This window comes from Lolium rigidum, chromosome 5 (genome assembly GCF_022539505.1).
Source record: "Lolium rigidum isolate FL_2022 chromosome 5, APGP_CSIRO_Lrig_0.1, whole genome shotgun sequence".
In the NCBI taxonomy this organism is placed as follows: Eukaryota; Viridiplantae; Streptophyta; class Magnoliopsida; order Poales; family Poaceae; genus Lolium; species Lolium rigidum.
In genome coordinates, this window is record NC_061512.1 from 41936059 (window position 1) to 41953319 (window position 17261).

Below are 17261 nucleotides of genomic sequence, written 5' to 3' on the forward strand. Positions count from 1 at the left end.
AGTTCATAATAAGGTACATGCAAATAAGATCATCTAATAGCTATGTCAATCATGGAAAGGTACCAACAATTAATAATAAGCATCATGAATCATGTCTATAAGCGAGGATTGCAATGTTCATAAAAGAGTATGATAAAGTGGTATCTCGCTTGCCCATATTTGATCAGCAAAACATAAATGCTCAGGCACCTCTGAAGTTCATAGAAAGACTAGAAATAGAGATTGTCAAAAATAAAAGCATCAAAGTTATACCACAATCAATCATATTTTGAGACAAGCATATTATACTAAGAATGACAGTTGTGCTCTCAAGAAAGTGCTCAAAGAAAGGATGGAGACACAACATAAAAGTAAAAGATTGACCCTTCGCAGAGGGAAGCAGAGATTAACATGCGCTAGAGCTTTTCATTTTTTAAACAGGAGTAAAATTATTTTGAGAGGTGTTTGTTGTTGTCACGAATGGTAATGGGTACACCAACTACCTTGCCAACCAGACTTTGAAGAGTGGCTCCCATGAAGGACGTTATCTCTACCAGCAAGGTAGATCATCCCTCTTCTCTTTTGTTTACACACGTATTTTAGTTCTATTATGGGTGACACTCCCCCCAACCTTTGCTTACACAAGCCATGGCTAACCGAATCCTCGGGTGTCTTTCATCAATCACATATCATGGAGGAGTGTCTATTTGCAAAATTAAGTTGCTTACTGATGGATCAGAGCAAAACATGTGAAGAGAATTATTAATGAAGTTTGATTAATTGGGGCTAGGAACCCCGTTGCCAGCTCTTTTTGCAAAATTATTGGATAAGCGGATGTGCCACTAGTCCATAATGAAAGTCCGTAAAAATTAAATGACAAGGTTGAAAGTTAAACACCACATACTTCCTCATGAGCTATGAAACATTAACACAAATTGAGAAGCATTTTGAAGGTTTAAAGGTAGCGCATGAGAATTTACTTCGAATGGTTTGAAATGCCATGCATAGGTATTTATGGTGGACACTTTGGAACAACTTGGTTTTCAGGGGTTTGGAAGCACGAGCAGCGTTCCCGCTCAGTACAAGTGAAGGCTAGCAATAGACTAGGGAGTGACAAATCAAGAGAGCAGTAACTGTCATAATCATGCTTGTGGCAAAATAAATTAACGGAGGCATAAAAGTGATACAAGAACTCTGAAGCAATGTAAATCATAGAGGCTTAATTGACTTTTGTGCCAAGTTAATTCAGATGAATTATTCAGAGGAGGATACCACAATGTCATACCTATTTATGAATAAAACAATGCAAGCAAACATCCATGACATGCTACTCATATTAATAAATTGGAGCTAAACATGAGAGATCATGAACTACTAGACTTTCTTAAATGACATATACCTCACATGAACCAACTAAGCATGCTCACATGGATGAGTATATGTACAAAAATGAAAACAAATAGAGTTCATACCAGCCTCTCACCACAATCCAATTGTCGTAGATCGTCATTATTGCCTTTCACTTGTGTAGCTTGGATAATATGAAATGAAAACCACGCTCCAGCCACCGAAGACCATTGAACTCATAGTGAACTTTAAAAACCAAAGAAGAACAGCAAATATTTTTGGTGTTTTCGAATTGGAGACAAGAACAAAAGGAAACAAGCAAACAAAGCAAAATCTTTTTGGATTTTCTTATAGCAAACCAACGATAGCAAATAAAGTAAAATAAATGCAAGAAACCAAAACAACCAAATGGTGAAGAGAAATAACAGAAATATTTTTGGTCTTTTTGTGTTTTGGGAAAGAAACAAAGCAAAAACAAGAAATGACAAACTAGAAAAGTCACATAAACACAAAGCAGCAAAAATTCGTCAAACTTGACAGCAGTACAGTACTCGATTTTTAAGAAATTCTTCCACTGCTCAAATCGAAAAGTGTTCAACTAATGAAAGTTAGATAACAACCTGGGGAACATGCACAAAAATTAGCTTCGCAAAATATCGTTCTGGCTATTTTTGAGAATTTTTTTGGTAACAGTCCAGAATCTGTTTTCAGGCAGCACTTCCCCAAATATCATCTTCCTCTCATTAGAAAACCACTCAAAGAAACTAAGCAAGTATATACAAGTATCCAGCAACCATAATATGCAAAGAATAAGTGATGCCGGTATACCTCCCCCCAAGCTTAGGCTTTTGGCCTAAGTGGAGTTCAACCCCAACGAGGGTCGCTGTTCCACGCCGGTGGATCATGCATGGCGTAGTCATAGTGAGGTCCCTGAGCAGAAGAAAAGCGTGGAGGCTCCACATGTCCAAAATGTTGATGTGAGGAACTTGCTGCATCGGATGACGAGTCGAGGTGTTCCTCGGCTTCCGTGTTGTCTCTTGCATGATGGCCTCCTTCCTCTATGTACGCATTCATCGCACCTTCCGTGACTGACCAATCCTCCCTGGAATCAAGGTTAAATAGAACAGGCGCAGGCAATCTTACTAGTTTCTCAGTTTTCTTAGTTATTCTTCAAGCTTTCTTATTAAATGTTATCTTGTAAAACAGGTTACCCAAATTAGATGAATCAGAAACAAATTCATGTTTAATCATGGAGACTATGTCAAGTTTTTCTATGGAAAGTTGAATATCAAGATGGTGAGGTTCTACACCATGCAAAGATAGTAAACGAGAGGCGATGAGACCGCCACAAATTCCACCCTTCTCACGGTTAGTAGCAAGTCTGTAGGCTATCAATGCACCCAAATTATAAGCCCTATTGCTTTGCAGTGCAGCAGCTAGAAAAGCTAAATCCTGGATAGATAATTTACTACCATTCTTTCTAGCAAGAACGCATTTAGTAATGAAATAAGCAAAGTAGCGGATAGCTGGGAGTTGAATGCTACTGATTTTACCACCATCCTCTGAGAAACTCCTTCCATGACAAATCATCTCGAAGAGGTTTAAGAGCTCTCGCGGCGATCCCCTTATCTTCTTGCATGATCCCCATTGCGGTACTCTAATTGCTATACAAAAATCATTGAATGACAAGTTGACAGTTTTATTATAAATATTGTACTGAACCATGGGGTTAGATTGCGACCAATTGAACTTAAAATCCTGCACAATAGACATAGTCAATTTTGCATATAATACTTCTATCTATAAGTGCGGTATGTGGTCTCGATCATGTTACAGGTTGGTTATAGTTTTAAAGTTACTGCATTTTTTGAGGGTGAATTGCATTGCACTGTTAAATGACACTATATCACTGTATTAAATAGATTGGCTACAGTGCAATCTAAAACTTCTATTGGAGTTTAGGAGGGTTTTAGGTTGATTTATCTCTGATGGGTTTTCCTTTTCCGGTGTTCGTTTATAGCCATTTCAAGCCACAGTTTTGTAACAATATAAGAGGTGTATGAAAGTATTTATTGGATGGTTTATTTCTTTGATTTTCTCTGTAAAGGAGTTCTAAGGAGTTCGGAGTTCATTGGCAAGGTAACATGTACATTTTCCTATCCAGATGTCCAAGAAAAGATCAAATGTTGTGAAATAGATCTGTATTATTATTGTATAAAGTGATTCATAAATATTGATAGTTCTAGATCTCTTTTCTTTCATGGGCTTATCTATTTTAAGCTTACGCGGAAAATCTGCAATGTTGCTACATAAGTCTTTTGCTATGTTTGTTGAGGTATCCTACCGGAAAGGGGCGGCCCTATGTTGCCCTATAAGTCTTTCATGTGTCCGTCTTCTCTTTGCATGTTTCTGCTTCCTCCTATTGTTGCCCTATAAGTCTTTCATGTGCCCGTCTTCTCTTTGCATGTTTCTGCCTCATTAGATGTTGTATTTTAGCCTATAGTAGAAAACACCATATAAAACTTGGGGATTTTTTTATTGACGTTACTACTACTGCTAAAGAGGCTTAGTTGTCCACCCAAGAAAGGCGATTAGGCAAAATTAGTGAGTGCGGTTCACAGTGAATTTACTAGAGCACTAATCGGCATATCTATATAATGTATTGGTTTCACTAGCTATGCATGGATTCCTATATGTGTGTGTTTTACTGGACGTTTTGATATTTTGAGGGATGTCGGCGAACAGTTCTGATCGTCTTGGAAGGGCAATTACACCTAGAACGTGTGCAGAATATTGTCTCTTGAGTAACCAATTATGTTGCTATTTCATAATTTATTCAGCTTTACCACAGGTTGAAACTGGACATGTCTTCACTTGCTACTTAATTTATTTAGCTTTAAGTTATTCGTGCCAGTGACTGAAACTTGTTGCCTTTTCTAGGGCAATTGTGTGTCCTTAACTTCCTGGGATGGAGTTAATTAAATTCAGTTTCAACGATACCTAGAGGACCGAGGAACTTGAGTACTCTTGGCACGTATATTAAAGATCTGTTTTGTAAGTATGAGGTAAATCTCTCTTGAACTATTTTCCTCAAGTGGCATAATATAATAGTCCTAGATTTTGGTCTCGCGTTACTTTTCAGTTGCTTGCGTTATTGTTGGATTCCTTTTCTGTCCTAAGTACATGTCACCCCGTTTAGATAATCCTTATTGTTCTTTGGCATATATATTTCATTGGAGAAATATAATATAATACTTAGATGGTTGTACTCCTCAATGCATCTAGACCAGCAATATCAGATGTAATACGGTAGCTGTCACATTTTACTAGAGTTTTTACATGCACTGGTTGTTAAATATTCTGAAGTGATTGCTTTTGAATAGGTACTTGTCTTATTAGCTATAAGTCTATAACCGAATCAAGTTCTTTCTATTTTTTATGAGAAGGAAATAAGATGCCATAAAAGTCAGTGACAAGCCTTCCGTTGAACCATAGTTAAAAATATCTTCGGGCTATTGTTTGTTTGTCCCATTGATTTATTTAGTTAGATATATCAGGTGGAAAATTTGTGACAGTTATCTTTTTTGCAATCCATTTATTTTAATAGAGAGTCTATGGTAACAATATTTTTTGCTGTTGAAGCTTGGATGCTTCTGGTTTTGATGAAGGTAGAATAAATTACAGTAGGATAAAATAAAGCAATAGAGAGCCTATGTTTGTTTGTTTATTTGCAGAACAATTGAATGTTATGGTTCTCAAGAATTTTTGTTTTGTAAATTGTATTCTGTAGTTTACATTTACTTGCAATATAGAAATGGTTTTCCTTTGGACATTTATATTCATTTCTCATTTGGTTTGGTTCTTCCATTGTACTCAACAGTCAGATACTCTCCCTGTCTATGTGTATTTTCTACTATTTTTTCTCTCCAATTTACAGGTAGGTCGTCGATATCTCCTTCAAATATAAATTCAATCACTACATGCAATACTGCCCTAAGTTGTATGCAGGTAAAATATTATGGATTCACAGCTTTGGTTCGTTGAAGTGTGAAGTTGGTTCAATATTATATGGAGCATGAAATGTATACATAGTTTGTAGCATTACTATAGGTGAACACCCACTCTATTTGATTTCTTCATGTGAATTACTATGGCCAGAGTTAAAAGATATAAAAAGTTTATTGATTTGCAATTACGCAATGCAGAGATGTGAGAATGGACGGCTCCACCTCCTCCAACCTCACCTCCCATCGGCGCCCGAGTGGTAAAGTAATGCATGCAGAGACGACCAAATATGCTGAGCCGAGGTGAGTCGATGTCAATTTGCAATAGGTGTTTTTTTTCCTTTCATGAATCTTCATGTACCCACACATGTTGTATGGATGCGATGCCGCAAACGCATATAGTGATTTATTACTGTTAACATATGAATTTCCTCTTCTTTTGTCGATCTCCCATAGGAGAAGTAAAAGAGAAGGACCAATTGTTGTGGTCGATTTGTAGGAAAATTTCCTCTTGTGCTTTAATTGAAACTTGTTTTATTTATCTATTGATATAGAAAGCAGTCAAATTTCATTCCCTGTTTTCTTATGCTAATTCTAGAGCCAATAAAGATATACAACTTAAGAAATGCATACATGGTTTCATCCCAAAACTATTCTCTACATGAGTCATAATTCAGCGTTTCTTTTTTGTTTCTCGTGTGGTCAAGCACTCAGCCTAAGTAGGTCGAATCTCTTCAACTGATTTGGAATGTGAGCTCCTGGCCTTCTTTTATGGGGTTCTGCAATATTTGGTCTGCGTTTTGTACCCTTGTGGGAGTTCGTCAAGATTTTGTATGTGACTAGGGTGTTGTTTGGAAGGGTTTCGGTCCTACTGTAGTTGGGATCTCTTGCAAAGTGAGTGAATTTGGTTTCTTTGTTGTATTTGAGGCACCCATACTGGCTTAAACCTTTGTCATCTCCTGCACTGATTTTAAGGATTTTAGTTTCATGTGAGGTAGTGGAATCTAGGTGTTTGCAGAGCGTGTAATGTAGTGTTCTGGAGTAGATATCCCTCAGTTTCTGGGTTCCTAATCATTGCTTGGTTCATTTTTCGCTAACTTGTGTCTTACTTTAAATTTTAGATTGTTTTATTTGCAATGGAATGTCAGCTTTTGTTTTTGGTAATATGTTCGCTTTAAAGAATTTGGTAATCTCACCCCTACAATGTTTGTGTTCTTGCTCTGTCTAGAGTGATTATTTTTACTTCCTGATATCACTTTGATGCTTGTAATCTCCAGTTTACCGGGAGGCGCTGAGCATTAATCGTTCTTGTGCGTTCTAAAAACCATCATCGGGATGGTTCAGGACATCAGGTGTTATTTTCAGATTTTCAAAACAAACCTTGGAATTTCTAATTAAAATAAACTGATGAGTTGCTATTGCCATCTCCGAGAAGGATATCATTCTTGCTTTCTTGGATAGATTTATATAACATTCAACTTCACAATTTCACCTTTTTCCAGGGGACATAATCATACATTACTATACTGTTCGATGAATAAATCCTTACTGACTGGACTTCTTCCGAATTTTGTAATATAAATGTCTGATTGAATTCTACATAGTAAGACACTTCAATAGTTAGACTGTTACTGGAAACTTGTGTTTATATGGTGTTAGAAGGATACAATAATTTATGATGCATGGAGTAGAGTATTATAACATTGCTAGCTTGAAATGATAAACATTGGACTGTTCAAGTGTTTGGGTGCAGGTTCAAGTGCTTTTGTTCCTTCATCCTTTGGGAAATGATTAATTATCTAACAATGAGAATATCAGTGGAGTGGCAATCCTGATGGTCCGTCCGTTCCATTTTGTAATGCATGTTTTAGTCCATTTCATGAAATAAGATATTAGAGGGAAGTGACCATGGTAGCCAATGGTATTATTATCTAGAGAATATGAGAGAGAACAGTCAGTATGTATGTGTACTCATAAATGCTAGAAATAAATAAATTAGTAAAAGAGAGAGAAGAGTCGTCAGTTCTACATGAAGGTGTCATATTCTAAATGATTGTCAAATTTATATTTTTAAATGGATGGAGGGAATAGCATTTAACTGTCAGACAACTCAGCTATGTCCAAATGGCAGATGCAAGTACAAGCTTCTTGATCTGGATGTGTATGCTGATGCACTCTTAGATGTTGTGCCTTCTACCTAGGCCCTTATGTGGTAAGTATCTTAAATTGCTCGCTACATTGTTCTTTATTGGTATGAACAAGTAGGGGCCAATTGTTTAAATTTTGCTGTAGGAGCATATCTACAACCAGGAATCTAATGATGGAAGTATGTACATGGCAGTACAGTACTCGATCAGGGAGCTGAGCTCTAGGTGTCTTCATATAGCGGTAGCAAGTGTCGAGGGTTCAAACTACCATCTGCAGCTGCAAATATGGATGCAAATCACTCAGCTTAGGTGTCTGCATATAGCAGCAGCAATTGTTGAGTGCTCAAACCACCATCTACAGCTGCTGCAAGTATAGATGCAACTCATTTAGCATAGATCATATCATTATGTTTTTGCTATTGCCACCTGGTTCTATGTGCTGCCATGGCCAGAGGTTTCTTTTATGTATTTGTACTGGTCTATAAAAATGTAATGAATGTGTTGAAGGCTATCCTAATCGTAATGTATCGATGTGATAAAGGGTTATGGTGTCTATGTCATCTTTTTTTTAGTTTTGCTTCTTCAGTTTTAACTTATTTGAACGGGCAGAAAGAGAGAAAGCGAATCTTCTACGCAGCAGAAAAATAAATCTAAAGCATGGTTTTTTCAGCTAGCTTTTTTGTGTGTGGGTGTTCCAGCTAGCTTGATGAAGAGAATTCAGACCTAATGCATATATAACAAGTTCAATTTTACTGGTTTAGGAAAGAGGAACATACCAGTTGGTAGGACATCACCTCATTCACCTTCCATTTCTGGTTGTCTACTCTCTGCCAAAATTTGTGCTCGCAATGAGCTAGATCTTGATCAAAAGCAGAGTCCTATCACTGCGGAATGAAGCTTCAGTCATTTGGGCAAACACAAAGAACAAATCTCAGCATGCTGCAAGAACTAAAGATAGCTCACAACAGCTCTCCCTTCAGGCTGACATAAAGGAATTCAGAATTCCAGGACATAGTACGAATAGGATTGAACATCGGTGGCTCAGGAAAGGAGCATATCCCGGCAGCCCCGGCCCCAGCGAGTCGTCCGCGTTTCCGTCATCGGGGGAGGGCGATGCATCCATGCGCATTGGGTCGTCGTGGGTGCCGAGGAACAGAAGCGGCGCCGAGATGTTTTTTTTTAAACAGAAGGCCATAGCCCTGCCTTAAATTAATAAGGCCGTTTCCGGCAGATACATAGTGCATTACACAGCTTACACAGCTTACAAGCCTCAAAGAAACAAGCACCCGAAAGATAAGAAAGAAGCTTTGCTTGAAGCGCCGAGACCATCGTCTTCCGGAATGTCGACACATGGGAGGAGGGACCATAGGAGGCGCCATCAACGGAAGAAATCCTCGCCTCGCTTCGAGATGAACAAACTCCACCCGCTCACGGTCTCGGACTCCGAAGAGGGATCCCATCCCTCTCGCTCATGATCGCCGAGCGCCGCACCGTCGAGAATCGGAGAGGTTCCCCCAAGAACACTCCGGAGCAGCGTGGAGGTCCATTGAAGAGATCGAGATCAGCTGCCGCATCGGACAACACACCACAAGCACCTCCAACCCACAGCACCGCCACCGAGAACACGCAAGCCGACGAACGAAGACGCATCGGGAAGAACGGCAAACAGGAGGCAAGCAACCGCCACGGGACCGGAGATTGACAAGCAACCTCCCGCCCGACAAATCACCGCAGATGAAGCAACGCCAAGAACCAACACCGACAAACAGGAACTCGCCAACATCCCGAGCAGCCCCGGACGGTGCCTTCAAGAAAGGGAACGACGCCATGGCGCCGCCACCGCCCACGAAGGGGTTAGGGTTTTCACCCAAGGCAGGGGGTGGGTGGGGGGGAAGACGGAGACCTCAACGAAGCCTCCAAGGCGGGAACCAACGCCAATGGCGTCGACAGCGCCGTGGCCACCGCCAGCCAGGGGTTTCCCCCGGTCCCAATCACCCCACCACCATTCACCCGGCCAAATCGCAGATCCGGTCGGGGAACGAGAGCTTCATAGGTCGGGTCGGAGATCTCCCAGATCTGACGCCGAAGGCCGACGGAAGGCCCGCACGCCGCGCCATCCGCTCGCCGCAACCCCGCCGCCCGCACGGCCGAGGACGCGAGCCAGCACTCACGGCCGCCGCTCGCCGTAGAGCCGACGCCGACGCCACCACCCGGAGCCGCCGCTCCGGCGTCCAAAAGCCCCCACCTTGGGCACCCACCTGCAGCATCTCCGCGCCGCCAGACCGCATACAAACCCTCATCCGGGAGCCACCCGCCGCCACGAGGGGCCGGCCGCCGGGTTCCGGCACGGGGAGAGACGCAGAGGAGGACGAAGAGCCGCCGAGCAGCATCCTCGGACATGGCGAGCTCGACGCGACCGCCTCCCTCCTCGCGACCGCGCCGAGCTGCCAAGGGCCGAGGCCGGGAGCACGGGGTCAGATCCCCGCCGCCCCTTCACCGACGCCGCGGCCTTCGGCCAGCAGCGCCTCCGGGGGACGAGGAGGGGGCTCGGGCTAGGGTTTGCCCCCTGGGTCGCCCGGAGGAGACGACCCGAGGGGAGCGAACGGGGGTCTCCGTGTCGCGCCGAGATGTTCACGGACGCGGGCGCCCGGAACGGGAGTGAAGCACCGAGGCCGGTGTGATCTATGAAGTTCGGATCGCGTGGCGGAACAAGCCCATCAAATCTGCAGCCCACCATGACAAAATCACCCAACTGGTTCACCAAGAAGAAGCAATGCAAAGCCAAACAAGAAAGCAAGCCCGTACATACTTTCATGCGTATTTGCACGCCGCAGCGGGGATGTGGTACGCCGCAACGAACGCCGTCGGCTCGCAGCCCGTCCGATTCGGGCGCCTACGCGTCCAAGCGCAAGTAGTGGTTCATGGGTGTTACAGCCCCATGATGCAGCGGTGGAGCATTCCAGCGTTGCCCGCGGAGCCGGGCCTGAACGGAGAGCGCCGAGCAGATGATGAGTGAGGGAAGGTCCTTGGCGCGCGGGGAGGTAGCGACAAACAGGCAGGGGATTGCTCGGAGAGGAAGAGCAAGGTGGAGGGGAATGGACCGGGGAGGCGGTGATGAGGGACAGGACAAAGAGGCCGCCGGTGATGATAGAGAGAAGCATGGCATCAAGTAGATGCCTCGCCACTAGCATTGTTGCTCGGGATTAAGAGAGAGAAAGGAATAATCTACAGAAAGAAGATACACATACCGAGGGGATAGTCATGTAGACGACAAATATGACATGTGGGCCATTGATATATGTTTGTGTGAGATACTAACTTCATCCAAAAAAAAGTGTCTCATTTTTTTCTACATACAATATATGTATTAGACATTCAGGTTTCCTACTTATCAGCTAGCTGTTTTACAATTGGTGAACAGCTACTTTTTGGTCCGTCAGATCGATGTCCTGTGTTGCACGAATCTTGGCACATCTCTTTCTCATTTTCTCTGTCCCGGTTGAGTCTACGTTCGACCCTCTCTTTTATTTTTCGAATTTCCCCATTCCTCTTTTTCTGGCCGCTTGTCTCATTCTTCTCTGCCTCGGTTGAGTTGGAGGATAGGAAGGGGAGCGCTATGGCGGAGGTGTTGCCGGGGGATCCGTCACCACTGCGCCCGGCGGCGACCATGCTGAGGACGCGCGCGGCGGCAACCACGCAGCGGATGCTCCCGGAGGAAACCACGCAGCGGACGCTCCCGGCGACGGAGTCCGTGCTGCCCTCTTCGAATGGGGAGCGCCCGGTGAAGGAGGCCATGGGGAGTGCTGCTGACCGAGAAGTTCTCCGGTGCACGGCGGGGGGAGCTATTTTTCGTGTGCGTCGAGGACATGGCCATCGTTCGGGGTATGCCTTCTGTAAATGTTCTGTATTCTTTTTCCTCTTTCATCTCTGATGTCGATTTTGGGTTGGGTATTCACGTATGCAACTAGTATGCATCTGGCGGGGGCTGATTGTGGTGTTGTCGATTTTGGGTGGGCTTTTGTGTAGCCAACTAGCCAACAGGTTTGTATTTGGTTGTAGTACTCGATTTTTTTTTGTAGGTAGTTCGTCATGTTCACTAGTCTGAAGCCTTTTCGTTTTGCACATGGTGATTATTTTGGTTTTGTAAATGTATTAATAAGCAAGCCAAATGTTGATTCATATATGAATACAGCTAGATCTATGTAGTGTTAGGTAACTAGATGTTGATTCTGATGTTAAGGTTGCTAGATGGAGTTAGCAAGATCTGAATATCATCTAAATAGTAAGGAATTTCTAGTAACTGAAACTCATATGCAATTGACCGAAAATCGAGATGCATGTTTTGCTCACTTATATCTCTGGAGTCAGAAGCTCCTAATATTTCCCTATGCTGATTCACTCCTTTTTTGCGTTTAGTTTTGATTCATGGTCTGTAATCTGAACTGTCTGCTCACAACTTGAAATCTTGAATCAGTTAGGTGTTTTTGCTAGTTTGTTTCTTCCTTCAGAATTGTCCCGGTGAGGGAGCTTTACATGTATCTGAAATTCTGAATGCGATGAATGGCCCTTAGGCTGGTGTGGCGACTGTGTTTTTCAGTATATATGTATAAGTCAGTGAATAATTCAGTTAGGGGCTTTGCAATTGCTCTGTTATCACTTTCTAGTAGATAACTGCTTTTTATGAGATGTATGGAGAAGGCTAGCCTCTAGGTCCATGTAATGACAAACAATTGGTCTATAACTTAACCTACAAAGTCACCTTTGATTATGGTTCATAACTTAACCTGCAAAATTCACCTTTGATTATGGTTCAGAACTACTTCAAAGGCAAATTTGAGGCAGCCAACCAGTAATATCACCTGGATGACTCATTATAAGGATACATAATTTCCATGTCCCAATACGGATGTTTTCAGTTTTCAGTTAAACATATGTTCTCTTCATATACGGATGAACCCTCTGCCTTTTGTACTTTGATGCACATTTTGTTCAGATAAATTGATTCAGTATAAATCATGTTTGGTCCTCGGATGAGTTTGAGTTTTGTAAATTGTAGTATTGAATAATCCAGAAGAATGGATGCACCTTGTCTAGTATTTTAGGCCTCATACCATCAGAAGGTCAGATGATATGTGTCCAAGGCATGCCGTGATGTTTATCCTCATTTAGGCGATGAGTCTACTTGCAGCCCATCCAATGTTGAAACCTGAAAAATGTGAACAAGCCAGTGCATCAAGCGATGCGGTAGAGAAGTTACTCCTGCATCTGCTATATATGCTAAACACATATGTATATCACATCTCTTAAATATTAATTAGAAGAAACTATCTTAAAGCTTCCAATGTCCTTTGTATGCACGTTCGCTCTGTAACTTGCAAGCTATAAATTTTCTTCAGTGAAGGGAAAGTGAAAGAATTTCTCCTTGTCTAAGTTCTGCCCTCCGTGTTCCTCACCACTTATATTGGTATGTCCATTTACCAAATCAGTAATGACAGCTAGCTGCTATATATGCATGGTGGGCTAGTGCTTTGTTCAGTAATGGTGGATTTCATTACATTGTTGCCCAAACTTCCTTTAATATAGGTGTATGTTGGAGAATTTGGATGGACTGTTCACCTTTTAAAGGCATAACTTCAGATATTTCTGTGTTGCATTAGTTTTCATCTTGCACGGTATCCTACTTGGGTAGTTAATCCTAGGTATTTTGTGCTTCATTCTTCCTGATTGTTTTCTGGGTGCCTAGGTGGATTAGGTTTGGTCTGATTTATGTACAACTTCATGTCTTTTGTACTTTATTTTACGATTGATCGGGTAGCTACCTATGTTTCAGCATTTTTCCCTTTTCTATTTGGCTTAGCATTTTCATGATATGAATCAAGGTAAGGGTAAGTATTTGTTATTTTGCTGGGAAGTAAAACTTGCATACATCTGCATTTCTTGCTGCTGATGTAGAAGTTGGTATAGCTATTTTTCCTATGTTATCCATCCTTTGCTTTGCAACCTATATACAGAGTTGCTGTGTGGTAGTATTACTATCAGTTAGCTGCGGGCCTCAACAAACTATCCATTAGTTCAGTTATCTGAAACTTTCTCCATGTTTAATGACTAGCTTCTTGTTCAATCAAACTGGATGCTCTGTCAGTTTATTTGCTGTCATCTGACATGATCAAATGTTTTTTCAGTAGGCATTTTCCAGTCTGATTTGTTGCTATTTCTTCTGCTGGCTCATTGAAGTTTATTAGTACATGTTTTTTAAGTATCCTATGCATTCGCATATTTCTAATGATATTTGGTTGAGTAAGCCATACAAAGGGAAATGGTTGTGTATTCCATAGGTTTAGTGCACTGCCTTTAATTATTTTGAAGTTCAGCACCTTAGCAACATTACAGCTCTCTTTTCAGAATTTTTTTACTGCATATACTTCCCCCCACTGATTGTGCCGCTTCAACATACCGCTTCTCTGTTTTCAGTGACATAAGCACGAGGAGGTTTGGTGATAATTTGCTAGCAGGTTATACGAGAGATTGGTGTTCTTCATCGCATGATGCAGATTTTATGTTGTCTAGCATGGATAGCCTGTCACCAAGTGACAAAGTATGGATATATAAACTTTTGTTTAAGCATATATCCTATTTCTATGTTTGTTTTTGGCGTTGTATGTTAATTGTTGTGTTCTGTAATATATGTAGGAGAATATCTACCCAACTCGGAACAGCGGTCTGGATGAAGCTTTGTTTCAGTTTATCCGTAAAGAGGTGTGTTGTCATACTATTTGTTTTGTTCCCTTACTGCTGTGAGAATGGAATATGTTTCAACCTTTTGTCTTATTCATTCCTTTGTGTCCTCTTATCTGGTATGTGTGTATTAGGCTATCAAATCTGTCAAGAGGGATTTTAAGGATTTTTGCAATGGTTCTAATTTGTTCAGTTCTTATGTAATGTGCTTCTGATTTTTATTTTGTTCTTCTGATATTTCTTGTTCATTTAATTTCCTTTTCTTTATTGGGTAGGGGGTAACTCCACCTACCATTCATTATGGTAGCCGGTTCCAAGCCCGGATAAAGGAGGAGGGTCCCTTTTTTCTCAATCTTTAAGTCACTCAGTTTTCATTCTTCCCTGTTCGTATTTATGTCTGTCAGTTATTCTTCTCTCAGATAATTGTTGTCATCTGATTTGTTCTCAGTGTAGAGCCATCAGGTCGCAGATTATTGTTCTCAGATTATTCCTGTCTCAGTCTTATGCTTCCATCTTTATTTTCAGTGTTAGTCTCTTAGTTTATTATTCAGCACTCTTCATTTCATATTAGTTATTCAGTCATCTTAATTCCTGACCTTGCAGTTCAGTTTTTCAGTCTATCATGTTCATGTCATTTAATTCTCTCAGTCTCTTAGTGCTCTCTATCTCTCAGTTCAAATGTTCTCAGTTATTCAGTCATCTTAATTCCTGACCTTGCAGTTCAGTTTTTCAGTCTATCATGTTCATGTCATTTAATTCTCTCAGTCTCTCAGTGCTCTCTATCTCTCAGTTCAAATGTGCTCCGTTTCATGTTTTCATTTCTTCAGTATTTAGTTCAGTTCAAGTTACTCTTTCTTCATTGTTTATTTTTCAGAGTTCACTTTAGCCATTATCTTTTATTCAGTTTCTATGTACTTCAGTTTCTTCTAGTGTGTACTTGTCCACTTCATTTTGTTAGTTATTATCTTGACTTAGTATCTTAGTTTGCATCAGTTATAATATCTCATTTCTAGTCTCTGTCTTCATTTTATACTTTTGATCAGTTATATATAGTATCTCATTCTCTCTCTGTCTTGTGATGTCTCATTTCTTTTAGTGTTTAGCCTCATTTTCCTTCATTTATGATTCTCTCGGTCTTTCTCTTTCTCTTTGTTCTTTATTCATGTTCTCCATGAACTCTTCATTCTTTAGTCATTCAGTCCGATATTATATACTCTTTATTCAGTCCTCAATTATTTTTCATTCCTTCAGATTTATGATTCTCATTCCTCGGCTTTTAATTCTCCATTGTTCAGTTTACCAGATTTTCAGTTTTTGATTTTATCAGTTTGTAGTCTCTTAGAGTTCGAGACTATTATTCTTCAGTATCTTTAGTATTATGTATATCAGTTTTTCAGTTTTTACATTCTTGGGAAGAGCCCAATCCCATCCTTCTTATATTATCTTCGAGTAAAACGCATCTGTGGTACGCCAGCTTGCCCACAAGGAGCACTTTAGTCACAAAGTCGCATTTTGCCAAAACTCGGCTCTCGAACTTGCCATCCGTGAGCATATTAGTCACTGAGGTAGCAGTAGGACTCGAGCATGCCGAGGATGTCCGTGACCTTCCCGGTGTAGAGTAGCAAATGGTACAGGTGGCCGAACCGAAACATCTGCTCGAATCTCCGTTTTTATGCTCAATCTTCACTTTTTCTGTGCATTTCTCAGTGTTCGTCAGTGTTCATTATTAGCTTCCTATTTTTGACTGTGAACTACTAAATGTATGTAAGATGGTTCCTTTTGAGTAGCACCTGCAGTTGTCTTTCTTTGAATGAAATTTACCGGTTTGATTGCTACTGTCATTATTTTCATGACTCTGTTATCAAATAGTCTCCATGGCATATTACCATTCTCTGTATTTGACAAGTTCTGGGAACCTCTCTGCACAACACTCTTTTTGTAGGAGAAACTTTTTGATCTAAGAGTTCCATTTTCAACATATCAATGAAGAGATAGGGAGCACACCTGTGAACGAGGATCATCTCCAGGTTTGTCATACAGTGGATCTTCTTTGCTTTTCGTTTTGTTTGTGTCTTCCATCTTAGATCTTCTTTCGCCTCCCCTTTCTATTCTCTTCTCTTTTTGAGAGATCTCAACCCCTTCTCGATTTGTTTTCTGTGCGAGGCATGGATCCGCTCGAGTTTGGTGTGGGTGGTTGGGGTGGTCGAATGACTTGAGGTTGCTGGTTTCTTGAGGAAGAAGAAGATCGGGGAAGGTGGGCTTTCTGTTCTGGGCTTTGTAAGGCAGCACTGAATCATTTTTCGTGGGCTCATTTTCGTGGACTCATTCTCAACTGAGTGCGTCAGGGGCTCATTTCAGAAACTGAGTGCGTCAGGTGGTGGGAACTCAAAGGAAAACTGAGGACAGCTGGCTACAGTTCATTGGGGGAAAATATGTCTGTCCACGAATTGGAAAACAGACAGCTGCTTGTTAGTCACTCCCTAGACATTTATATTTAGAAAAAAATTAAAACACTTATTTTAGATCGAAGGGAGTATAAGTGAAGACCCTGGCTGTAGCAGCAATTCTATATTTGGGAACTATCTAAGCGCCAACTTATACCGGGGTCAATAAGGAGTGTCGATTTCTGGGATTACAAAGTTGGAACGTGGCCGCGCAGCACCATCCCTATTTTGGAGCGATTCAAACGCAAACTTATATTCAGATTAATAATTTTAGGGGGCTGATTTCCGGAATTACAAGGTTAGGTTTGATGCCAACACCCTTTATGAACTCAAGGTCTTTTTTTAGAATTACTCCTGTATTTTTATTTGGCTGCTAACAATACGGCCTTGGCTGGGGAGCGTCTCCCGTGGAGGGTAGTAGCAGGGAGACGCACACAAACAAGGCTAGAAAGAGTACGAGCTAGACCCGATGCCGCCCACCAGCAACCCATTCCATCTGTCGCTTCCCCTCCCTACCAAACAAGTTCAGAACAACAAAAATCCAATGGCGTAGGTGGCCAAGATTCCCAACCGATTCACATTGTTTTTTTGTTGTTGTTGTTTTG

General features: G+C 41.4%; 1 protein-coding gene across 1 annotated transcript; it reads left to right on the forward strand.

The window, feature by feature from the left end:
• Positions 1-11093: 11093 nt before the first annotated feature.
• Positions 11094-16686, forward strand: LOC124655893. The gene is made up of 4 exons (XM_047194721.1): positions 11094-11359; positions 13949-14072; positions 14168-14233; positions 16155-16686. The coding sequence occupies exons 1-4, from the start codon at positions 11094-11096 to the stop codon at positions 16197-16199; spliced, it is 501 nt and encodes a 166-aa protein (XP_047050677.1). The 3' UTR covers positions 16200-16686.
• The last annotated feature ends 575 nt before the right edge of the window (positions 16687-17261 follow it).